General features: G+C 39.6%; 1 protein-coding gene across 3 annotated transcripts; it reads right to left on the reverse strand.

Annotated features, from left to right (window-relative positions):
* Positions 1–1,379: 1,379 nt before the first annotated feature.
* Positions 1,380–27,211, reverse strand: TMEM87A (transmembrane protein 87A). Of its 3 annotated transcripts, none has more exons than XM_072866068.1 (20): positions 27,027–27,211; positions 25,894–25,951; positions 21,318–21,415; positions 20,261–20,377; positions 18,553–18,606; positions 18,404–18,460; positions 16,642–16,789; positions 15,846–15,907; positions 13,774–13,957; positions 12,821–12,920; positions 11,951–12,044; positions 11,334–11,409; positions 9,587–9,691; positions 8,394–8,452; positions 8,028–8,131; positions 7,594–7,667; positions 6,189–6,250; positions 4,915–4,970; positions 3,596–3,626; positions 1,380–3,240 (listed from the first exon to the last, which is right to left on the reverse strand). In XM_072866068.1, exons 1-20 carry the CDS (start codon positions 27,156–27,158, stop codon positions 3,199–3,201), a joined length of 1,713 nt encoding a protein of 570 aa, XP_072722169.1. In that variant the 5' UTR covers positions 27,159–27,211; the 3' UTR covers positions 1,380–3,198. The 3 variants fall into 3 exon arrangements, with proteins under 3 accessions (XP_072722169.1, XP_072722170.1, XP_072722171.1); XM_072866069.1 differs by lacking the exon at positions 11,334–11,409 and adding an exon at positions 10,712–10,784 and having other exon boundaries at positions 27,027–27,210; XM_072866070.1 differs by lacking the exon at positions 3,596–3,626.
* Between the last annotated feature and the right edge of the window lie 2 nt (positions 27,212–27,213).

Raw genomic sequence — 27,213 nt, forward strand, 5'->3', positions numbered from 1 at the left:
ACACACGCAGAACTGATCAGGCACAAGAACTCTAAAAAACTCCCTCTATACTTGAATTCCTGGCAGATATTTATTTTTTCTGCAAGCAGAGCGTTATCTCAATTAGGAACAGCTTGTTGAAGATATTTAAAGTCAGCAGCCAAATTTCCTAAAGAAAATTCAGCTTCTACACACCATTCTAGTCACTAAAAACTTATGCAGATCTCAGACCTAAGAGTAGACATGTTTTCTCCCTCCTGCTCACCAAGTCTTCAGAGTAGTCTGTACACTTTGTTTTAAAACTACAATACCCATTTTGAAAGAATGGGTGTAAATTTGAATTAAGTATTCCCTCTCTACATAATTAAAGGTAACAATCCTGCAGGGTTTCTGGTTTCATGCATTCTAGCAAGCTAGCTTGCTGATGAAGCTTTCCTGACAAGTCATGGAGCCCACACATCTTTAGGAGCAAGACCAGGAATCAGGAGAGGCAAAGATTAGAGGCAAATGGCGTTAGCAGAACCAACACATCTGACCGAACACACTGTCAGGCGAGATGCCACATGGCTGCAACTCCCTTGCACACATACCCTTCACTCCTCACCCACATCTCATCTGCTGCTTTTAGCCACCTCTTCCACAATCATAATTGTGGCAGTAGTTGCGCGTGTGCCATAGCCCGCATGATACTGTGGGAACTGGGCTCTGATACAAGTTCTCTGTAAGACTGCAAACAAGGAAGTCACAGCACACACCTGCTGCATGCTAGGCAGCAGATACTACCTTCCAAGGATACGGAAACTCTGCCAAACAAGTGGAAAAACAAGAACAGCTAACTAAGGGAGCAACAAGCCCCCTGTTCAGGACAACTTCAAATACTGATGGGAGTTACTATAGGTATGGAAGGGTGGAAGGCAGAGAGGACTGCTCAAACCCACTGTAGTCGTAGGCTGAAAGCACCACGCTGCTGCTACATTTATTTTAGTCTTTAAATTATTAAACTATGAATGCAATTACGGAAACTGTTTAGATCTTCCCCTTTTATCCAGAAAGTTATGATTTGCCCTATCTATATTAGCTCTTCAAATGACAGACCTCCACTCTATTTTCAAGCTTAACAAGAAAAAAAGAGCTAATTGGGAATATCTGCATTATAAATACCATGTAATAAAGAGTTAAAGAAAAGTGAGGGAGCTTTTTCCATGTGAGAGAACAGGTAGTAAGAAAGTGGAAGGACACAATGTAAGCCTTTCTACTATTTGCCTAGCTTTTATTAAATAGTACATACAAACTTCTTTTGTGCTTCCAGTAGAGAACATTTTTCCCCTATTTGTCTCAAAAAACCCAAACAACCCAAAACAATAGGACTTAAAAAAACAAAAAACACCCCCAAAAATAAATAGAGTTTCATGTAGCTTTATTTCACAAAATTTCCTCTCCCCAAAAGGACATGGAGGTAATGTTCGTTTCATCTATATCAATTAAGCATAGCAAATTAGAAGTCAAAGTGTTTCCTAATTGAAGATTCTACCTGTGGCCTAAAGGGGATGGCAGAAGAGCTCCAGCAACTCTTGCAGAGGCAGACTCAGGTGTCATAGCCACAATCACAGCTTTTTTTCTCTGCCCATCTGCTGAGGGTTTGCTGCCCCCACAGCACAGCTAGCAGAAGATACTATGCACTTGTGCCTCAGCTACTCTACTGTAAAGTGCCATGTTTCAGCATAAATTGCTGATAAAGATGAACTAGAGCTAAGCTACCAGACCTTACAGTGGAATGAATGAAGTACAGGCACATGTTCACTTCTGCTGACATAGCTATGAGTGAAGAATCAGAAAAGCTGACTCCCTATGCCATTCCAGCAGCAGCCACATCAGCTCCCTAGAAGTCCAGCTGTGCTGCTGCTTGCCTGGTAATTATCAGTTGTAAAGGTTATGAACACAAATTAGAGCTTCTGTCATATAGTCCATAATGGATTTCCATGTGTAAGTTATTGCAAGTGAAGCCTCTACAGCCAAGCATAGAATAAAAACAGAACACTGTCCAAAAGCTCTTTTTCATTTGAAAAGGAGAAACAAAGAGCAATTATATAGAATAGAAATCTGCAACTTTGACTGAAACACAGTGATCTCAGAGTACCTCTTGGCCACAGGGACCAACTGGGACAGGAAAGCCCATCATCAAATCACTTACATGGAAGGCAATTCTAAACAGACACTGGGAACAGAACTATCCCAGCACTGTGTACTCCCATCAAAGCCTCTTTCAAGTAAGGTAAGCAGTGCTTGCACCCTCTAGAAAGCAATGCCATCTTCTCATGGGAGAGTGCCGACTTCTCGGTGGGAGATGTTACATGTGCAGGGAGAAGAGTTGTGCTGAAATGTCTAGTTAATATCTGCTTAACGTGCGTAGTCGAGCACTTGTGGAGAAGCACTGCAGGAGTGAGTTTGGTGATGTTTGGTTTTGTTTTTTTTAAGTTAAATCATGCAACACATGGAAGGTAGGGGCAAATCATTTTTCCAGGCATCCACCGCATTGCCGGCAATGAGATGTGCCACAACAGCAAGTGTTAACTTTATGCAGCTGTTACCTACAGGTCAATGGCATTTAAAATAGAAAAATCTTTCTTACACAGTGTTATGAATAAAATTGCACTTGATTTTGTTAAAAACTCCTATCACTGTAACTTTTCCAAATATTTCCTTTCTGGCATCTTAATTTTCTTCATTAACAGGAGCTTCTCTCTAAAAACCACTCATTCATGTTGGACACATGACATACAACAGCAGTAAGCCATTATCTACCAGAAGATGGGTCTGTTGTTTCTTCAGTGCTTATTTCTATCTGTCCCCACCCTCCCCCCAAAAAAGGAACAGGCCGTTTACCTTTAAGTGTCAATTGTAACATTGAAATATAAACTCCTCAAGCAGACATTAGGAATTTTAGTTTCACAGATTAAATATCTGAAAAGTTACAGAAGGTGCTGGAATAGTACACATTTAAATTTCTTAAAAATCCAAACTTGCAGCAACTTTGTAAATTCAAATTTCCAAAAGGTTTATAATGTCCTTGTGAGCTTCTTCCACGGCAAGACGCCCTCATGACAACAAAGCATCAAATGTCCAAGGCTGAGATCAAGAAACCAATCAGCAGGATGCACTTGCTCCACCAAGCAACTTTAGAAGAGGCGTCTTCACTTCCAATAGCAAAAAGCTACTCCTTCATTCCATTTTGGACCTTTCAAAGTGTGTAATCATTCTCTCCTGGAAAATAAAATAGCCAATGTTGTCATTTCCCCCAACAGGTTTGCATTATTCAGAAATAAGGTGGTATGCTTTGCACATTCACAACAAATGCATACTTGTATGCATTTTAAGTCAGGAGTCCAACTTACACAGCAGATATACTTCTTTTAGAATGCACATTTAGAATACACATTTGTATTCTAAGAAGCTGTATCATGGCTGCCCCCACTATTGTTCCCCCCCTCGTAGTACTTTACTGCTGCACTGGCAAGATCAGAGAGTCCAATTCTAATAAGCCAAACCCTTAACAGCTGACTCATGACTCCTTTGGTATGTCAGAAGACTAATTTGAACTGAAGATTTGTTTACTGACCTCATCTGAATCCAGAAGAGCTGGAAGAGCACTGCAAGGGGGAGGGGGGGGGAAAAAAGGAATCGTTAAGAGAAGTAGAGCACCTACTGAGAGTATATTATTGACAACTATTTTCAGCCTTACATTTCACCTTAAGCATTTTAGGGCACAGGAGAGCAATAATGAAGATAGACCTTTTAATTAAACAGATGGAAATTAGAGAAAGACACACAAAAGAGGAAGAGCCCAAGCAGTATCCTCAATGAGTTTCACAGTTTTAAAATTCTTTTTTTCTAAGCTTCTTATTACCAACTGAACAATTTCCAAGTTGCCATGAAATAAGCTGCATCATTCATATGGGAACACTGCTGAACTACACTGAAGACATTTACAATATGGGACTGTATTGTAAAAACACATCCCAGAAATCAAACAAGTTACACTGGTACCACAGCCTTTTCAGTTACAATAGACCTTCCATCTATCTATTGGGATCTCATCTCTTTACAACTGTGATCAACATACTTCCAAGAACAGAAAACCCTGCAGCAGACTACCTCAAAGTGCCCTTTCTTAACTTACACCGGTCTAGTCCTTGTTTTCTTAAGGAATCCTACCATTCTTCAAAAAATAAGTACTAGAATGGGAAAAAACAAATCCAATTGAGAAAATGCACTTTTTCATCCTCTTGAAGCTTCACCTGACTTCTTGTCTTTAACTAACTTCAAGCAGAGTTTTGTACTTAAATCCAGAGCCTCTGCCAAAATTACCTGTTCAGATTTGTGAACATAATTAATCTGTGAACTTCCATTTTGCTATGAAAAATTAAGTCACAGACACTGACATTTTTAGGATGTAAAAGTTATTAAAAGCAGAATAAATATGTACTGCCTACATAGGTGACTATTGCCAGAAGCATAAAAATGACAGACATTCCAAATAAAGTTGAGAACTAAATGACATTATTCAGTGGTTTACATTCAGCAAGATACTCAAAGGACTTTTCAGAGCACTAAACAGAGAAAGAGGGTTGGTTTGTTCTTTGTTTTCTGGATTTATTTATTTAGTTTTAACTTCAGTGAAGTGCAACCAAATCAGTCTGTGGTGTCACAGTCCGAAACAGTGTTCCTTAAGTCAGCATGTGTTCAAGTGGCGTGAACTGTAAGTCTGACAGACTGCATAAAGCCAAGTGGAAGCATGCTAAGAAGTCAGAGGCCAATTCCAGGCTGAACTCAGTATCTGCTCATGTAAGTACAGCATACAAGTCATAAGGCATTCTAATGTATTTGTGTTCCTGTGTGCAAGGAACCTGCTTTTATTGTGACTATAAAAATACTCACACGTCTGTCACCGACGAAGGAACATTCTCCTCTACCCACTTGAGGTCATCCTCCTGCTACAAGTACAGAAATTAAATGGAAAACAAAAGTCAGTTTTCCGAAAATGCTGTCACATGCAAGCCTTTTTCTTCTCAGTCTACTTGACAAAAACCAATGTATTTATAATGTTAGTTAAAAAAAAACAAACAAAAAAACAAAACCAAAAAACCCACTTTCAACTTGATTTCTGGATTACAGAAAACACATTCCAAGAAAAGAAAAAAAAAAAACAACCCACCCACCTATAACTTACTGTCAACTCTGTAATAGTCTACTGGTGACTAGGAAAAGCAGCCCCTCAGGACATTTTGGTTATTTACATAATCTAGTTTAGTCTCCCACAAAAGAACATTATCTTTAGAAGATGTTATAGATGAAAAATTACTATAAAAAGCACAAGCTAGATTTTGCAAAGGTAAGTTAAACTGTACTGTCAGGATTTCTCATTTTTATCTGGTAAACACTCTCTAATTCACAACACAAACACACTTGTTTTGAAGAACTGACCCTTTCTGATCCCCCTGTCCCCAAAATAGAAAAGTTTGATTTTCACATTATCCTCAGATACGTAGCATACAGTTGCAACCAACCTTTGAGAAAAATAATGTTAACAACAAAACTATTACTGTTATTGTCACAAATTCCTACAGGTTCTTTCCACTTTTAAATTTATGCATGAATTCCATGAAAAGATTCTGACACATATTTTCTACCTCCTAGCTGAATATGAAACCACCTCTGCTTATAAGCCATATGGAAAAAATGCAGATATATTAAAAATGTTCCACCCAAACTATTGAGGTAGCTACATAATAATATACACATCACCCCATTTGAGTCATGACTCACAAATCTCAAAATTGGAAGGGCAATTAATTTATTTAAAATATGGCTCAGCCTCCCTCTCAGCCTGACAAACTTGTTAAAATAATGTATTATTCATTATCAGAATATAGTATTATACAGTTCTGTCTATACCGGATTGTGCATTTGTAAAGAACAGGCTGAATTCTAAAGCTTCCATTGCACTTACAAGAAATTAGATGAAAAACCTGTATTTACTTTCTTTTCTGAAGTACTGTAAACATATGATACTTTGACTCACTCCCACTCTGAAGCAAACCAGGACACTCACATTTATAGGCTGAACACTTAGCATATGTCAGCTACTACTGCGGGGCAACCAAACAAGAGAGATGGATCTATATCCTTCAAGGTAGGGAGGGCATACTCACAGCTTTGTTTGCTTTTACATTCCCATTTGGCTCTTGCTTTGTACTTCTCATTTTCATTCCCTCTGAAGACAAAAGAAGGAAAAAAGATTGCGATAACTGAACTACAATTGTTCATAGACTGTAAGTGAAAGCATTGAGCGTTCATTCAAAATATTTCATCAAATCTGAAGAGACAGAGTGAGACAGACAAGTTATTCATTAAGACAATGCTTTCCCTTTGAAAAGCTTGTATTTTTCTTGACAGGTGGAATACCTAGTTTTTCCTGAATTTTACAATTTTACCTAGGAAATACCAATTTCTAGTCCTTTTCTTTAAGCTAGACATAAGTAGCATAGAACTCAAAGACACAGTTGCCCAGACAGGCTGTGGAATCTCCATCCTTGTACTCAAAAGCCATCTAGACACAGTCCTGGGCAACCTGTTCTAGGTGACCCTGCTTGAGCAAGGTGTTTGGACAGGATGACCACCAGAAGTCCCTTCCAGCCTCAACCATTCTGAGACATACGCAACTCCCAAAATTTATTTTACCTACTGACTGCTGACCAACCACTTGGTTGACTTAAGAGCTGAGAGGCAACATGCATCTCCCAGCCTGGCAGACAGCCAGATATCGCTGATTTGGCAAATGCACCCAACCGATTACACACTCCTCCTCAGCTCCTGAACAAGTGAAACAGCACTGATATATCCCAGCAGAATTGATCTGTGGACAGACAGTAGTAGCGGGTATGTCACCCTATCTTTTACACAACTTATAAACAATAGTGTTACAAGGACAATAGACATAGTAGGAAGATGGGAGGCAGGGAAGAGAAAGGGTTTTATAGCAGGAGGGGAGTGAGTGGAGAGAAAGATGCAACCTAGTGTTATAAAGCAGGACTCTTTCATTCATATGTAATTTCATGAATATGTAAACATATTCATCCATATGTTTACACTGGACATTCCTGTACTAGGTCCTAATATGGAAAATGAAGAAGATTGCAGAGTTCAGAGAACAAATAATAAATGAAAATCCTTAAACTGGATTTTAAGAGAGAACTGTAAACTGAACTACTGCCTAGCAACAATATGCAAGAGAACCTCAGATATCCATCATTATCAGGACTGGATCCAAACCAAACAATGTATTTAATAAAACAAAGTCCAGTGGACATGGTAAAGCAACCACAACAGTAGCAGTGTGTTCAGTGTCACCTGAAAACCCCAGAATTAAACAGGCAATGAAAACACTAAACATAAAATCAATGTTTCCTCTACAACTGCATAAATCAATGGCAACAGGGAGGTATCAACTCTGCTTTTACAGCAGTAGTGAACTTTTTGTCAGAGAACAAGAGACCTCCCTCCACAGAAGTGTCTCTTCAACACTGAAATTAGGTGGGAAAAAAGTTTTTCTCTTACCAAAGCTTTCCTTTAACATTGGCTCTTTCTGCTCATCATCATCCTCCTCTTCAGAGAGTGGAGAGAAAGCAAACCTTTAAGAGGGAAAGAATGAAAGCTATCTTAGAATAGTATCTCTTGCCACCCAAGAGATTCATTACTCCAACATTCACATGACTTGATTATTCTGTGTAGTTCATTGTTTTTAAGACCTATGCTAAACTACATAATCAAAAGTTCACGTCACTTCTTTTTAAATAAATTCACCACCAGGAACAGATTGAATTTTATCTATGTGACTTCCTACACTTGCTTTTCCTCAAGCCCCTACTCACTCCGCTTAGTATCTTTATGGATCAGTATACAGCAACTAAAAATCACCCACCAGTACTTCTTTGGATAGACAAGCATTCCCAAAAACCAGTATTTTTAGAAAGAGGTAAGAAAAGCTGAACCTTTGGTTGTTAGCAGATGGTCTCCACAGAATCATGATGACAAAAAGGATCATTGAAAACAATAAACGCCAGATGGCATCATCCACCCATAGCTCCTGCCAGTCCTGTCAAGGAAAACAGCAGCACAAATAGAAAAAGTTGTGAAGAAAGAGACTCCATGTCCTCAGCTCTTTCCAAGGGTGAACTACAGGCATCTGACAAAGAGGCTCGTTTCCCACAACAGTGAGAATTTTAGCGTGTGGTGTATTACTCTAGACACAATCCACAGAAAAATCTGTTCCAGAATGCCCAATCTCACTTCTTACACTGCCAAATGTAAACTTATCAAGAGGCAGCAATCGCAGAAAGCATTCAATATAAACTCACCGACTGACAGTCCACCAGCCTGAACTTCATGGTGGTCCAGATGATAAATACGATAGATGCTGCAAGATTAAAACAAACAAGCTGCTTATTACTACAAAATACACTAATCTAAATATATTACTAACAGGACTGTGTTTCCCAAACAAAGGGCAAAGACCTAAATAGTGAATTCTTGGAATTCAATTTACTAGTTTTAGAAAACAAGAGATTGATTTATTGCATTGACCTTATACAGTAGTTTAGGCACAGACCAGCATATTTTGTTCTTGGTTCTTCAGAGACACAAGGCATAAATCAAGTATGAAGTATTTAGCCAAACTCCTCATCCCTATATTACTTCCACCTAGTCTCCAAACCATGGTTTCCATTATCAGTTGACAAAGCCTACCTTGAAGTATGTAAACCATCTGATCTGCCTGAATGCCTAAGCATTCAGATCTTGACCCCTAAGAGTTCAAACGCTCAAACTATGCTCTCACCATAGTTTTAGATGAGACTTCCCTCCACTAAGGTGTTCTATGATAACTAAGAACCAGACGCTGCAAGGAATTTAATCAGAGCTGTTGATTAAAAGGAATGCGCTTTTTTGTTTGTTTAAATAAAAAAGCACAGTGCTTAGAAGTTTTCTGCTCATTGTACGGACAGAATTTCCAAATAGATGAGGAGCTGAGCACCTGGAAGCACCAACAGATTTATTCTGGAAGTTCAGTTCATCACTACTACAAATGGAAAGAGAATTTAAATCTGTATTCTTCCAGAATAGAGGCCATTATGTTACAATACTAAGAATACTGTTCTTCCAAGTATCACTCTGGTCTTCAGACATCTTAAAAATCCCATAGTACACAGTGACACTGTGATTCTGGCAAAAACTACCTCTGTGAAGTTAACAGCATAGAATAATAATCTTTTGCCCCCAGCAGCTTTATGAAGGACAAAAGTGCTCCAGTAGAGGAGCTGCATAGAACTACTGATCTTATTAAGATCAGGACTAATAATCCACTGCCTCTAAAGTATCAACATTAACACTTGGCATAGACGCACTATTAGAAATGGGTCAAGTGTTAGAAATACCAAGTACTTTGATTGCATTTACAGAAAGGTCAAACTCAAAAATCTGCTTTAGTGATCAAATCGAGCCATATATGGAAATGGCAAGTGTTCTTACTTGATTAACGTAATTTTCTGCTTACCTGCTACTGCCAAGATGAGTGTGTTGGTGAAGTGCCGATACAAAGAGAGTTTCACAACATTTCTTCGAAGTTTTAGCAGTTTCATTGTTTGAGTTAAGCTGATGAATATGTATGGAAAGTCAAGGAAAGCTTCTGAAGGGACAAGCTGGTCACAGACTCAGGAGGACACAGATCTTATGATCAACAGCTCTCCCACCCACACACTTAGCCCTCTAAAAACATAGACCAGACTCAGTAGAAGAAAAGTTCACCCTACAGAAAAGGTGCCAAAGAGCAGGATCCATCCCTTTCATATTATTTAGTCATCTAAACCTAGAACTCTTCTCACACAGACTGTATCCAAGTGTCTGAACTGGAAAAATCAAGTCTGAACTAGAAACAAGTTAAAATCCAATTAGACAGTGCATACACGTGTCTTCACCCTTTTGCTTACAATTTTTTTTCCATAGTGACAAATCAAGTGCTTAGGAGAGACATCATGGTAGGAGAGAAGTAGGGTTGTCATGGCTGGGCAGCAAGCTATTCACATTTTAAATAGAGTTTTGTGATTGACTTTCACTAAAAACACTTTATAGAGATTTTGCTGTACATGGCTTTGAGTTCAGCATTTGGCAGCAGTTGCTAAAGTCACACAAGATTATGGTTGTGTGGATGCAATATGTCAAGACACCAAAAAGTTAACACTGCCCCATTTTGTCACCTAACTACTTCAAGATGAGTTCAAATTTTACAGAAAGAATTTTAGGTTTGATGTTGCTAAGAAACCTTCTCCCCAAAAACATACACTGAGTCTGTCCTCCAAAGGCTACTACTATGGTATTGTTACAGTGCTACACTAGAACAAATTAATTTCATACTTCAACAATCAGAGACTGATAACAGACAGACTTAATTAGTCTATGTTCAGGAGCTGTCTAACACAGATATCTACTGGTTACCTAGTTTTCCTTGCAGTGGCTGTAGCAGAAGCTTACCTGAACACTTAATTACAGAGGTTCTATTAACTTTACCGGAAGTAGAAAGAACATATACTTGAAGCTGATTTAAAAGAAAAGTTCAGCCAAAAAGACTCCCAAAAAAACAAATTTGAAAGAAAACACACCCCACCAAGTAAAATAGTGAAGGATATCCACCAGCACAGGGCAGTATCTAGGAAAGCCAGGGGAATAAAAGCCAAGGAGGCAAGATCATTCTGGGCCTGGAGACAAAGAGAGAGCCAATAAGAACAAACTGAAAAGGAAACAAGCTACAGAAGAAGTGAGGAGGGTCAGGCTATTTTGAGAAACAAATACTCCACCGCAATGCTTCTGAGTTTTACTACGGAAGCAGAGGGTTTGAACCAAGACTTTAGCCCAATGCACAGAGGGGAACTGACAATACTACACTGTCAGTTCTCAGTTCTCCACCAGCAAGTAGTTATCCAGATTAAGTCAATCTAGCACCGTTAAAAGGAGCCTCTGCTGAGGAGATTGCTGTGACAATGTGCTCTGGCCACTTCCATTACAGAAAACTACCAATCAGATTGTTAGAAATGTAGTAATTACACCTTTTACACTATCCATGGATGAACTGAATGCTCCACTGGCAACCATGAGTTTGACTGAAAGTGGCAAAAATTACCTTTGTGGGTACATCGAAAACTATCAGTCCCAACTGAAACAAGCAAATCACCTTTTATTCCTTTTAAGTATAAAACAGAAATAATAAGCTGTGAATAAGCTTGTAACATTCTGCAGTTCATGAAAGGATATCCACAAAATAATACAGGCATCAATCATGGACAGGGCCAAGTTTGCTATCAGAGCCACAGTGTCATAGAAAAACTGAAAAAGTACCAAATATATGACATGTTAAATACCTTATCCCAAAATACCAAAAACAGAACAACAGAAATCTACATCCTGAGATGCACTTCTTAATGAAGCAAGTAGCAGCACCATTCACATGCACTTCCCCAGCTACAGCCTCCAAAATTGGAGGGGTAGTGGTTTGGTTTTTTTGTTTGTTTGTTTTTTAAGACTCATGGCCAGGTGACCCAAGCTGTACATCTGTGTCTGCAACTTGCCCTACCTAATCCAAAGTATTAGACACAAGGGTCCAGGCAGAATATAGTGTCTGAAACCTGACTAATCAGAAAACTATTAGAATTATTTCAAAATACACAGAATTACATTCTGATAAATAGAGAAGACACCAAACTTAAAATAATTGTCAATAATCCATATCCACAGTCTCAGAGTTTAACCACGTCGTTGTCTCTGTTCCTTTCTTTCAGCATAGCCCTGGGATTCTCCCTTAGCATATAAGTAAATAAAGCCAGTAGCATCTGTGGCATATGGGAAAATTCAAGCAGTTATTACTGACCCCTGTGACTCTAAGGACACCTTCCATGCCAGAAAATAATAGATAAAGGGCTCCAGCCATAACTACTTTGTGAAGAGTAACTCCAAGGCGAGGCCTGTAGGAAAACAAAGTGAAATTTAGATTAAGTGGGGGGAAAAAAAGCAAAGTCATGTCAACTTGAGTCTAACATAAGGCATGAAGCACGTGAATAAAAGGTCCCAGTGACAAGCCACTTCTATATCCAGGCATAATTTTATTATGGTGCTTGAACCTTACTATTCATTTTCTCTTATGGTATGACGTGACTAAAGGAAGAGATTGGTAACAGTCCTGTTTCCTAGTTAACCTGTTTAGCTTTTTATGAACATTTCAAGAAGTCTCAGCCCATCTCTTCTTCATCAGTTCCCCCACCACACCCACACTTGCTAGAAGCTTCCACTACCACACAGCATGTTGTTTTACCATTGGATATGGCTGGGGACAGATAGATGGGGGACAGATAGATGAGCAACAGTCTTGGCAGCAGAAGCCTCCTAAAGCAGATCTTCTCCCCTATCAGTGATTCTTGACCTCCCCCATTTCTAGAAGCTCCTCCTTGGCCAGAAGGAAGGCATATAAAGCTCCTATTCCAGTCGGTGGAGTATCTCAATAGTGACTCAGAAACCTACCCAACAGTGATACACAGAAGGAGGTGGGAAGAAGAGTAATCACCATATGGAATTGTATGTCTCTGTTGAGTACTGAAGAAATCTAGACCTTTACAGCACTTAACTAAAGCGCCTACCTTTTAAGTAGCAAAGTACAGGGAGATGAATACTGCCCTAAGTTATTAAAAACAACAGTGAAAAGCCTTTTAATAGAACACAACAAACCTGCAACAGAATTACTCACTTGACTATCCCATATCCCAGGCTGACTATGATGACCAGAGTTCGAGCCAATGAGCGCTTCACAGCGGAAAGCAGTTCTGCCAGTATGACTGCTCCTTGAACTACCAAAAGCAAAGAGGTGGAAGCTAGGTTATTAAAATATAATTTCTGTTTTATTAACTACTGCATGCAATTGCAGTATGAGAGCAGACAATTATTTTCATAAAGTAGGCTATGAAAGTGTATAATCTTTTTATTACCTACATCTGGAGTAAGCTTTCAGAAAAGATAGGTCACAGCATAAAAAGCTACTGAAAAATTTTACATCTGTAGAAAGTGGAGAGTAAATGAACCATAAAATGTTTATCGAGAAGATCAGCCTGGATGATCTTCCAAACAAGTCAACCAACAAAACCTTCTGTACCATGGGTGTGGCCAATTAACAAAGTCATAATGAAGTCTTACTTGCAGAGTTTCATTTGTGTGCATCCATCCGAAAAACTCAAAACCAGAGTCCCAAAGTTTTATGTGGAGAGAATCACTTCAGATGGATTTTCAGGCTACAGGCTGAGTATCAAAAGTCATCTGCAATGCTGTCATGTTCAACAAGGAGTTTCAAAGTCTCTTTCCAAGGCCAATACCAATTGTCAGAAATGAATTACAAGCTACACTTAGGAAGTCCTATTTTAAACTTCAAGCCAGCACTACAGTGAATACTCTCCAGAATCTAGCATTTTGCATCTCTAAGGCACTACACTCAAGAGTCTGAGAAAGCAACAGCATTTTAGCTGTAGAAGAGCACAGATCATCATCATTTACAATATATAAAAAAATGCAGCCACTCTGGTTCCCTGTTCTTTGTTTTGAAACAATCCTCAAGTAATCATATACTTAATAGGCATCTCACCCCAATTTAGCATCAGCCATTAGTGTTATGCCCCATCAATTAAGCTGCAAGCTGCAATTGCTACCTACCAGATTCCCCTGTGTAGCGGATATTCTGGAACTCTGCATAGAAAACTGCTTTCTCGAGCATTCCCAGGAAGATAACAGCACCAATCCAGAACTGGATCCTCAGAAGATCCCGCCAGTAACAGGCTGACCACGCAAGCCATAGAACCCCGAAGAATACGTACACAATACACATCACCATGAAAAACTATTACACAAAAAGAAGCAAGAAATAGGAATCTTAGACCCAGAAAAATAATTTCCTTGTTTCCATTCCACAGCTGTAAGACAGCTCTATTTTCTCCTGGAGTATAGCAACTTTTGAAGTTTCTACATACAAGAGTGACTAGAAACAAGTCATTGCTTCATTTGTCTTCTCTGGATTCTTTTACAGTGACAGTCTAATTTCTCACTGCCAAAGGGAATCAGAGTAATTGAATTTCTGAGCAATTTCTCTCTTGAAGAGCGGTCTGCCAATTTATTCACAGACAATTTTTCTAAGGAAGATATCAAGGGCTACTAGCTTTCAAAAACTCAGATAACAACTCAGGCAAATCATCAAGCACTAGAAACTCTGTCCCATCTCACATATTATTCTATTACTAACTTCATTGTACATTTACAGTACTCTGCAAATAAGCTTACAAGTCACCTTTACACACCATTCCACAGAACAGAGATAAGCAACTGATGATTGTAATCCCTCTGTTCAACTAATTTGACAACTTCTCTCAACAGTTAATTTCCAGCAAACTCAGTTTTTGACCAAGCTTTAGCTCAGCCAAAAATCTGGAACTGAAAAAGAAACCCAGATATTCATTTAAATATTATCATTTTGCAATTTTTTTTCAGTCCAGTGTTACTTGCTTTAGAAGAACTTGCAGGGTACGTCTCCTACAGCGAACAGTGAGCTTGATAATGCTACTCAGTGCTGAGTTTTCTAAATGACAGCACCATACCAGAGCAAGTTAAGTTTTCAAAAAGGACACTGAGATTAAGAAGAGTAATAAGAAGGAGAGAGTAAGACATTAAATGAATAGCAGGAAGTACTTAGCCAAAGTATAGGACAGTAATAATCAAGCAGTCTCCTCTTGCAGAAGGTAGATTTTTTTTTTTAAACCAAGCAAGCATTGAAGTTAGCTGCACAATCCATTGAAGCTTTCACAAACTGAAAACACCTTCCTTAAGAGAACAGCTTACTGATCCTTACAGATTTGCACATCTGACTAATCCATGCAGTTAAAATGGTAAGGACCTAGGCATGCTAGTTCACATTCAGATGCTCCCTTACAGAAACATTTAGACAGAAACTTTTTTCTGGACCTGCCACATGGGGATATTCACACTAGTGAATTACATGTCAACAGAGCTGCTGGAGGCTTTTTAATTCTGTCAGGCACTCCTATTACAGGCCACTCTTGCCAATACAGTCAGGCTAAAGACTTAATTGTTATTGATCCCCAGCTAAAGTCTGTCTACACGACAAATATTTAAGTTCTTTTATTTTCTTAGCCTCCTGGACAGAGGCAACTAGCAACCAAGTCAACTACTCCTTTGAATAAAAAGGGGATTAGCTCTTTGTAGTTCAGTTATGCTTTCACTGTTAGGCAGTATTAAGGACCTCCTCATGGGTGTAAGACAGCTGCTGGAGGAAGGAAGATTAAGCTGTAAAAGAACAAAGCAAGCAGTGACAAATGAAAGGGTAGCTGTAAACAAAAGCACAGAATAGCAAATTTTCTAAGATATGAGCTAAGGAGAAAAACAGCATCAGTAAAACTGCTCAGTTTAGAGCTAATGATACTGATAACTTCTAGAACTACAAATTGACAGGCATCAAGTCAAACAACCCAGAGAAGGACATTAGTGGCACATGCAAACGTCTGCAATCTATGTCTGTTTTTCCTACCCTGTATTTAGTACCAAAAAAAACCAAAACCCCCAAACAAAAAAACCACCAAACCAAAAAACACCCTCTGCTGAATTATTTTTTTCTGACACAATGGCTTTGTGTTTCCTAAAGTATGGAAGGAGAGTATTTAATTGAGATTCAAATCAAATGACAACTTCATAGGTCAAAGAAAAGCTGTTTTACTTACAATCATCAGAGGATAGTCTGCAAGTGAGAGATACTCATATGGCCCCTTCAGTTCTACTGTCACTGTCAAAAGACAACCCAATAACCAAATTGAACAAGAACCAAAAGGAGGAAGCCAGGATAAAGTACTTAACTGATTCTTACTCAAGCATAAAGAAATTCCAAATCTTCACATAGCTTTTAAATCTAACTTACACTTTAATCAAAGAAAGTTAAGACTCATAACACACTCAGCTAAAAGCATGCAATTACACATTCCATTACTAAGTAACTCATGGCAGTACTTAAAGTAATTTGTGCTGGACATCCATGTGTAACAGAAAACTTCAGAAACACATATAAGTTAACTTTTTAAGGGGATTTTCAAACTTCTCTTAAGTTTGGCTAGGTTATCAATGCACTATTAGATATACTATAATATAATTTCAAGGTGACAATTATGATCTTTGTATTCTACATGATTTGAGCTTAGTAATATAAATCACTGTGTTGGTCTGGACCTTTCTGAAACACAACACCAAGCCTCAAAATTGAACTGCTTGGGATTCTTCTTTACTTCCATCATTAAACTGACAGACTAACAGCTTTAGGATCTTCAAGACACTAACGATCACCTATTTTCTCATTATAAGAAAGGGTTGTAGCAGGTGATACTTACGTCTATGTGAAGTGAAAGATAGTGTCTTATGAAAATGAACCATACAGTATATATTAAAAATACCTTAGAATACACTTAGACTGTTATACATAAAAAATGGCACTATGTTTTTAGCTTACTGTATAAACAGCTATCTTACTTGTAAAGGGCTTATTTTGATACGAGGAAGGTGTTGTTTTCTCCATTTTTTTAAGTGTGGTAGTAGAATCCTTCGCAGTTGTAATTCCAATTTGCACAATAAATATATACGGCCCATCTCGCCAAGTTTTGATAACAGCATTCATTGCCTGAAAACAAAATGCCTACATGTAGACAGTGCATAATCAAGAAGACACAAAAAAGACAGTAGACTCACCATACATGGGTCATATCTTCCATGTAAAAATAAAGTTCATCTATTCCAAGGGCTAAAACTTGTTAATAAATATTTGATACATAAATTTTAAATCTATATTAGACACAATACTTCAAATTTAGTTGTTTGAACCCAGAAGAATCCTCAGAGACCTGGGAGGTGATCAGGGCTTATTTGCAAATTTAATACCGGCTTACTGCAACTCATCTCAAAGGTACTGCAAAAACTACAAAGAATTCAGCAAAGCATCCTATTCCTTGTTTTCAGTCTAGAAACATTAGGACCACAGAGATACTTTTCTCCTCCTGAAATCAATTTTTTGGCAACAGCACAGCTAAATATAACTCAGCTCCCTGGTGAAGGCTGAATTTTATAGTGTAAGATAGAAGAGGTAGCTGAGAAGTAAAAAATTTCCATAGTAGTAATTTCCTGTGGAAACTACTACCGCCCCTGCAACAGCTCTTATACCTATAAGACTCAAACCCTGCCAATGAAGTAACAGAGGAAGCTTGCCCAGATAAATATTTGCACCATAAAACAAATCAGAGATTTGTTTGAGTTCTAGAATACAAAACTGTTAATTCCACAACTGAAGAAGTTCTAGCTATCTCAGAAATGGCAATATTTACCAAGAGCTTTAAGGTTAAAACTAAGACTATCTACATGTACGCCACTCACATGACCAATGCAGAACTACCTCAAAGACCTTTTTATAATGGCCTCTCCAAGAGAATTTCAGTATTAAGAGCATGCATTTCTTTTAAGAAACCTCCTGACTACAAGACCTAAAGCCAACAGAATTTTATGTATCAAAACCAAAGAGTTTATGCTGATGTTGACTGAAATTAAAAGACTTAGTTAAAAACACAGTAAACTTAAAAGAAAATAGATATATTTTTATACACCAATTTTGCCTTTAAAATATCTCCATCTCTTGCTGCATTGATTCCTTATTTCACAATCTCACACAGAGCTATTTATGTTTTAGCTTTAAGGTAAATGGCCCTAGAAGTACACAGGGAATTAAATACATTTTATTTGTTGGCATCCAGGACATTCAATTTGAAGTTATTTTGACAATCATTCTTGGTTAAGACTTGAACATAATATATAATAAAAATACTAACAGATTTGAAAATCAAAAGTAATCACTCAACATATTAGGTACAATGTTTTAAAAGACTGACTAGTTAAAGACAAAATCAAATGTAATCTCTAAGTAGTAGTCACCACTTAGATCATATCAATGATTACATGATTACTATGAAAAAAGATTTTTTTTTTAATTTACACCATCGGTTTGAATGGTATGAGTTCTATATTTCCATATAAAAGCAGCAGTTACTCTGTTTCTGTTACTCTGTTTTTCCACACAGTGCTACCTAGTTTCAAGCTTAAAAAAAAAAATGCAGGTGTCAAAAAAGAGAATTGCACCATCCCTGTAAATGCTACCAATAATGTCTTATTAAAAAAATATAAATAATAACAAAAACCACCAAATTAAGACTGCTGGATTCCAAGCCATGTTTCAATTCAATATACATACAGTTTTATCTGCCAGCATGGTGTGATTTCCTCCACTGCCCTTCTTATCTTTTAAGCCCTTAAAGAAAAACAGAAAAATGGATAAATCAATATGCCAAAACTCTCTCTTCCATGCCTACACTCACTCATTAGAAGGAAAAAAAAATTTACCTCTTGTTTCTCAGGTGAGAGAGGCTCTGGATGAACAAATTCTTTATAGAAGATCTGCAAGACAAGAAAGGTACACCATTTATAGGCACATTATATTAACATGACATTGCCAGAACAGCTTCCAGTAAACCTGATTACGAGGAAGCATTCTCTGAACAGCTGTATTAGAGAGCTTTAATTTTTCGAAATCAAACAACTGTCCATTTGGGGAGGGAGTCTTGAATACTTATTAGTATTTTGTCATTTGAGAGTTGCTCCACCCCTGCCTCAGAAAACAGGTGTCTACTTTTAGAACTGGACCCACAGACATGACACTAGTGAAGTTAATTTTATTTTCCAAATATGAATCTGTTGGCTATCTCCATTAGTAGACAAAGGCTAAACAGACAGAAACAGGATTTGGAGATTTCTCTCTTAGTCCATGCAAAAAAGGTCCCTAGATGAGCGGGTGCCTATTAGAGATCCAGATTTTGCCAACTCTCCCAACTATGGTGACTTGAAATCTAGTGAAACTGCTATACCACAAGAAACAAAGCTGAACAAAAGGAGAAATTTCTGTGAAACTTCAGAAATTAATATCTGAGAATAATATCTTCTGTTAAAATTTGAGTAGACTTCTCCAAGGAATTGGAGGAAAAGTCACTTAAAGACTTCTCAAACCCAGTTCCACCAACCTGAACATTCAGTTAAGATGCCGGAGTTCACATTACACAGCTAAACCCACAAGATCTCTTCTATAAAACCAAGTAGAAGTGGAACTGACATTTCTTATATTAAACATAAAAAGCAGGCAGCATATAGATTATTTTTAAAAAAATCTTTCAAGCCATCTTTGCATATCAAAGGAATTAGAGATATGCAAACAGATTATTAAAAATCCTTTTCAAGTCACCTTTAGGCATGTCTTTTTTCTTAAAAAAAAAAAAAAAAACAACAAAAAGCCCACAACACTAGGTTCAATAGTTATGAGATACTTCCCAGTATTTTCTACCCACAATCCTTTGTCTAAATTGGAAATGGCTAAATACAGATGCAACACTGCACAATTTGCCTTGAATTCTTAAGTATATCATTGAAGAAAGACAGTGTGTTATATGATATTGTCATTAGTATGATTGCACAGCTTCGCCTGGTGATAGAGCCTATGTTTGCACATTACTTCCCTGTGCTGTTTTGCATTGTCTTCTCTCTTCCATTTGATTTGTTTCAAACATGTTTTAGCACTACTTATTGTTCATTTTTAATCTGCTATCAGTGCTTAAGTAACCCATTTCTCAACACACTTTCATTTCCACTATTATAAATGAACATTATCTGAGCAAAAAAATGCCAGTCCTTTATCGATCCAAATTTAGTGGGAGCTTCAACTCTGCTGCCGGAGATTCACACTTCTACTGAACTAGCAGTAGCCTTCCGTAAGTGAAACAAATTCAGAACACAGAACTACAAACAAAAAGAAGCACTGAACTTTACAGTGGGTCGTCGTCCCCCCCCCGCCCCATGGTGGGCCAGATGTTGAATAGCAAGCCAGAAGTAAAGCAAAATTAAGAAATCATCATTGCAGTTTAGTTGTCATAAACAGATAAAACCAAGAACCTCACAACCTAAAGTGATACTTACATAGGATGCTAACACATCTAACAGGAACTACCACCTTCTCTGTATATTGATGAGAGAACAGAGCAAACTGTGAATTTTCTATCTGTACCTGAGGCCTGAAGAGCTCAGAGCAATTTGGAAAGAGGAGAGATGCAGTGGCATAGTATCCTGACCAACCCGGATGCTCTTCAGATGTAGCCCCAAAATAGTACTCTGCCTGTTCATCCTGCCAAACATAGAACAGAACTTAGGTTAGCATCCAATATATCAAATCATTTATCTCAATAGGCAGCTGCAAGACCTGGAGAGCACCATAACTTCCCTCTGCATGCACTCTTGAACAGAATTTAATAAGATAAAGGCCATCAAGACCACACAAGACTATTCTTCCTCAAAAAAACCCCCCAAAAAACAAAAACCCCATTCAGGCTTTGAGTAAGAACTAATACCTAACAACAACAAAAAAATCCCAGTATTCCTGCAGTGGAGGCACAGCAGCCAGCAGAAACTTCAGTCTACACAAACTCTACATTATTATCTTAAAGACCTCAGTACTGTGTTAGGTCAGTAGTTACAACTGTCATAATTAATATTGTAAGTAAACATGGAAAAGGTGTTACACAGTATAAAGCACAGTTGTGTTCTACCACAGTTGATAAAAACCACTATACATTTTTGTCCTGGTTTTGGCTGGGATAGAGTTAATTTTCTTCCTAGTAGCTCTATCCCAGACAAAACCAGGACAATTTTGTATAAATCACTAATACTTGCAATGTGCATCCATAAAGAACAGAATTTAGACTAAACATGAAATATTCAATTTTTTTCTATTTGCTGTCATTAAGCATTGTTGTAAATAACATTTTCATCTACCCTAAACTCACACACTTCAGTTTAGAGCCGATGCACTTATTTAAGCTTCTGGGCTTAGAATTCTGACAAACACTCCCACCTTACCCAAAAACCAGAAAAGTCAGTACTTCCAGCAAGCTGTGGATCAATTCCATTCCATTCCCAAGGATACAGAAATCTATCTTCCAATGGAGGAGTGTGTCTTTTAGGCCCAAAGAGCAATGAGGGTGCAAATGAGACACCTCCAATCCCCTCACCCCCAGATCTGCTTACCCCTAAAAATCATAACCTGTGTTTTTCCACACAACTCTTACCCCAAAGTTGAAGACTTCATTGTAGCAGTCAGAATATCTTAAGTACCAAGTAACATTGTAACTTTGGGAGGGATCACAAGCTTTTTCATCCCCTTCGACTAAAAAAAAAAAAAAAAAGTAAGAACATATAAGACACCCTCTACTCGCCATGCTTTTCCTCCCATTCTGCGCCAAACTACCATAATTATATTTATTTTAAACATGAAACTGAAAGCAAAACAATAGAAAAACATTTTCCTTAGGTAATCCATACTGTTCAGTGAAAGAAAGAAGTACATGGAAAACAATTCCATTATAATGTTACACAATCCTATTAAAGAGCTGAAGATCATTTGGAAACCTTTTGTTCCCAAGACAATCAGGGATATTTCAGCAACTGCAAATACAAAACAAGAGAACAACAGTGACTCCCAGTGATTACAATACACAAAAGGATTTCCCTTTCCAAGATGTGGGACACACAGCAGGTAGACAGAGCTAGGAACACGTTAATACTAAGGGCAAATTGCAGAGATAATTTAAATATACCAATACCATCACCAAGAAAATAAATAAAAAGGTAAGATTTTGCAAGTCAAAGGCCACCCCCCCACTCCCAAAAGACAAACAAGCCATCTGTACATTAGCTCACTCTGTCAAAGCTGCAATGCTACTTAAAACAGCAGTAAGACAACTCTCCACTTTGATTTATTAGAAAAGGACATGCATGAAAAGTGAAACACAAGACTTCCCCCTCCCCCTCACTCAGGAAAGATTGTGTGATTTTTGTGTTTCAAATCTCATTTTGAAACTAAAGCCTGATGAAGAGAATTTGACATTAAGAAGGTAAGCTTCACCCATAAACAAAATGAGCAGTGATTATTCAGAGTCTTGGAAGAGCCGTTTAGATGATTATATTTGGGTTTTCCCAGTCAACAGATGGCCAAACTCTTCTGAGTTGACAGCATGTTTCTAGTGACTAAGAAATCCCCACACCTTCACAGGCAACATTCATCTCAGACTAGACACCCACAAATTTGTTACATGTACAGAGCTTTTAATGAATGTTTTCATATTGACCACTGCAGGTAAAAAAAGCAATTAGAAAAAAGACTCTGCCATGGAGTCTTAACCAACTAATCCCACTTTAAACCACATGACTCCTAAAGCAAGTATATGTAGAGCTAAAAACTCAACAACTGAGTCTCTAATACCAAAGATTAAAAAAAAAAAAATTGGAATGCAATCACTGAAAAATAAGTTTCATTGACGCCTTCTGGTAAGCATGAAAACAAGGCATACATTCTCCATGTAGCCCTAGATGTTGTAGAGGGCACAACAAAGAAACCAAGAGGCAATAAAAGCACTGCAGTGACATGGGTAGATGGCAAATTCTTAGAAGACAAAGGCTCTTCTGATAAAATTGATCAAATAAGGAACCTCTCAAAAGAGTGCTACTAAAAACAGGGATTCAAAAATACCTTTTAAATACCTTTTTACCTATTGAAAATAAATAAGATTATTGAAACTCTATGTTTAGCAGTAACACCAACTAAAGGTAAAACAGGCCATGACTAGAACAATCTGCCAATATCTGCAAACATCAAAATTACAGAAACCTTGAAAAGGAAGTACTCTAAAAGACAGAAAAGGCATTCATGGCATTTATTGAATTCAGCAACATAGATATCCAAGTTCCTTAGCCTTCAAACAAAACCAGCAACATTCAACTCAAATGCAGTCTTTGCACTCATTTACAGAGAGCAGGATTTCTACAGGGAGCATGATCCTAGACAGGAAACCAGATGCCTTCTAGAATAGCACTTAAGAAAAGTAGCAGATAAAAATAAATTCATTATTGACAATACTAAACACCAGTAGCTGTCTTCCCAGTCAGAAGCAGAAAGCATCAGACACCAATACACCACACACACAAAAAAAAAAATCAAAAATCAAGAAGGGGAAAGAAAAAGGAAGAGGTGGAGGAGGAGATGCAGGTGCTCATCAAGAACATGAACAACTCACGAACAACCATGTTTGGCAAGAAGGGTCATATTGTCCACACAAACACCACAGAGCAGACAGAAGAGGCAACAGACAGCAAACAAGAGAAACCAGTTTCCACACAGACACGGGCAGAAAAGAATATGTAAAGTTGAAGCTTCCCAGTATCAGATGCAGTTTAAGTATCATCTAGGCTGAGAAACTAAAATTAAGCTCCGAGCCTTTGTTCCTTCCTCTTTCAGTGATTCATCATCTAAATTCATGTAAATCTCTTAATCAGACTGGTATGTAAAACAGATGTCTTCACTAAAGAATTTTAAGGCTTAATGCCTGTTTAAAGGCTGACAGCACAGTGTAGTTGAAGTCCATATCAGGAGCTAGGAGATCGAATTCTTACTGCCAGATCTGCCACAAACCTGTCTTGTAACAAACAAATTTTATTTTCAGTTCCCTCCGTCTCTTGGTTATTTCAGCTGTACACCTCATGATTAGACTTATCACACACTTCACTGCAGGGACCCACACCTTAGATGCCATATTAGTACGAGTACACTATTTCTATTAAACTTTAGACAAGAAAGCCTAACACCTACCAAAGCTCCAAATGCCCTTTCAGATACCCCCTTCCTTTTCCTCAAGGATCAGATTTCTACATTTTGATCCTGCAGCTGCACACTTGGCATTGGTTTTGCTGCAAGCCTCGAAACTCAGCATTTGAGCTACACTTGACAAGTGGGAAAACATTAACTCCGTGTGCTAGTTTTGTCTGCGATAGAGTTAATTTTCTTCATAGTAGCTAGTATGGGGCTATGTTTTGGATTTGTGCTGGAAACAGTGTTGATAACACAGGGATGTTTTAATTACTGCTGAGCAGTGCTTACACAGAGTCAAGGCCTTTTCTGCTTCTCACCCCACCCCACCAGCAAGTAGGCTGGGGGTGCACAAGAAGCTGGGAGGGGACACAGCTGGGACAGCTGACCAAAGGGATATCCCATACCACATGATATCATGCTCAGCATATAAAGCTGGGGGAAGAAGGGGGGGACGTTCAGAGCAATGGCATTTTGTCTTCCCAAGCAACCATTACGTGTGATGGAGCGCTGCTTTCCTGAAGATGGCTGAACACCTGCCTGCTGATGGGAAGTAGCGAATTAATTCCTTGTTTTGCTTTGCTTGCGTGGCTTTTGCTTTCCCTATTAAACTGTCTTTATCTCAACCCACAAATTTTCTCAATTTTACTCTTCTGATTCTCTCCCCCATCCCACTGCAGGGGGCGTGAGTGAGCAGTTGTGTGGGGCTTAGTTGCCAGCTGGGGTTAAACCACAACACCCTGACACGATGGACCTTCATTAATAACCACTTTAATACTAGCCTCCTATTTCAGATTCATGTGAGATTAAGGGAGGCACCTTAACAAACTCCCTTTGAAACACTGTCCCAAGAAGGGCAGGTATCTGAAATTAAACCTGAAAATCAGTAAGTTAAGTACTACACATAAGAGAGCACAGCAGTATGCAATTTCATCAAGAAGCATCAGCTAATCTTCATGATACCTTAATTTTCTCAGTTAAAAGAGAGCACAATCACTGTGGCAACTAAGTCTTGAAGGGACAAAGGAACAGATCCCACTAACTGTCTCTAAACTGACTTTTATTTCATCATTTGACACAAGTGCAGAAAGGCATTCACAGGCACTGTAACTGTGTAACTACCTAACTAGCAGCTGGAGATCAAACAGCCCCCCCTCACCCCATGGTAAGAACTGGTGCAAACAATCCCCTGAAAGTGCTCAAAGTGCATGGGAAAGATTTCAAGCCTAAGTCAGCTAGTCACTTCCACAAGTCACCTATATCATCTAGCTGCCATCTAAATGCTGTCCTCATGTTCACAGATAAGAGGGTATTTTATAGAAACTCTCCTTTGGGCAGTAACTTACATAACCCATAGCTCTGGCCAGATCAGCAAAGAGCGGTAAACAGAAAGAACAAACAGGAAAGGAAGGCTGCAAACATGTTTGCTCTGTAGCACACTCACATACTGTGATCAGGAAGAGAAAACAGCTCTCAAGAGAGCGCTGCCATAGTGTGCAATAATATTCCCTTACCACTCCCAGAAGCACCCAACTAAAAAGCAACAGGGCCTCAAAAAGCACTGCCTCCTGCACACTGGCATCAGTCACCCCGCAACACAAATAGCCCCTGTCCCAGTCGGCACCAGATCTCCCAGCTGGAGGAATTTAGCATAACTTAAATAGGGAAAGCACACCTCACAGTAGGGCTCAGTACATCCCATGCCTGACTACCCGCTATCTGAAGTGAATTGGTGCTCCCATTGCCCATCTTCCCCTCTCCACAGAAGGCCTGAACAGAACCATTCATTTCTGCTACAGCCTAAACAGATCACAATTGGGAAGCTTCAAGGCTGTTAACACACCCAACCATATCAGAGCTATGGCTTTCATCCAGTGCTAGGAGATTAGCTGTCACTGCAACCAGTGCAGTTAAACACTTCCCAGTGTTTTGAGTCCCAAATATTAAAGTAGGGGGTGTGTCAAACAGCAGAGACAGCAGGTTAATCCCTTGTAATGACTTACATCTCAGGAAAATGGTGGTGTTGCTGAAGAGAATCTTCCCAAAGTTAAACTTCTTCCCCTGCAAAGGCACAAAAAAGGAAAAGATATTAGATATTACTTAATGTCACCGAGCTTAAGTAAACATCATCTTCCACTCGGAGTTTTAAGTCAATACAGCAATGAAAGTGAATGCCAAATCAGGAGCCAGCCTTACTGGATTTTCCAGTCATGCTTCACTATCCCTTCAACCTACTCTTAAAGATGGCTTGAGAGGCCTGGGGCTTTTTGTTCTGCAAAACTGAAACAATTTCATCATCATTTGTTGAAACGATTAGCATTTTAAAAAATTTTTGTTCTAAGAATCGACAGGAGTGTTCATCGTGATCCTTTAATTTTGTTCCCAACGCTGAAGAGCCTCACAGAAAACGTACATTACTCCCTTCTACAGCCTGGTAAAGACAGGTTTAACGTGAGGCAAAATAGCTTTTCTCCACACAACTGCAAAAACACACGGTATAACAGAAGTGCTGGAAATCCCTCCACCTTCCCAGAGGCCCCCATCTCTCTCGGTTCAGAGTTTCAGGGGCCCAGCTTTCCCGACGCCAAGCAGCAGCGCAGCCCAGTGGGGGCCGCCAGCCCAGCCGCACGGGGGGCGCGGGGCGTCCTCTCCCCGCACAGGCCCCACCGAGGCCGGGCCCCCGCCGGGGAGGTGGCCTCCCTCCCCACAGACCTCACAGGGGCCACGTTCCTCCCGCTACCCATCGAGCCTATTTCCCGCGGATGCCTTCTCTCTATCTCCTGTAGCCACCGCCGACCCGTCAAAGGGGTCTCAAGCCCGGCAAAGGGCCCCGGCAGCGGGGCAGGAGGCGCGTCGCGGCCCCGCACCAGCCCCGGGTGCGGTCAGGCCCCACACAGGGGCGGCCCAGGCGGGGACGCCCCCGGCCGGACCCCAGAACAGCGGGCGGGACAGGACGCAGTCCTCCCGCGGACCCCCGCGGCGTTCCCCCCCGCCAAGGAAGACGAGCAGAGCAACAGCGGCCTCCCACCCCCGCCACGCACACGTACGCTCCGACCGTCGCCACAGCCAGCTGGCCCGGCGGCTGCGGGGCCGAGAGCCCACAGAGCGGCGCCCCGGCCGCCCTCCCCACACTCACCATGAGCACTGGGAGCCGCCATTTGGAACGCTGCCCGGCGCCCGCCGCGCCCGCCAGCAGCAGCACCGCCAGCAGCCGCCGCAGGACGGCCTCAGGCCCCCACCACCCCCCGGAACGCGGCGCCGCCGCCATCCCGCCGCACGGAGGCCGCTGCCGCGCTGGCCGCGCCTCTTCCGCTCCTCGGGAG

Source organism: Ciconia boyciana, chromosome 6, assembly GCF_034638445.1.
Source record: "Ciconia boyciana chromosome 6, ASM3463844v1, whole genome shotgun sequence".
NCBI classification, from domain to species: domain Eukaryota; kingdom Metazoa; phylum Chordata; class Aves; order Ciconiiformes; family Ciconiidae; genus Ciconia; species Ciconia boyciana.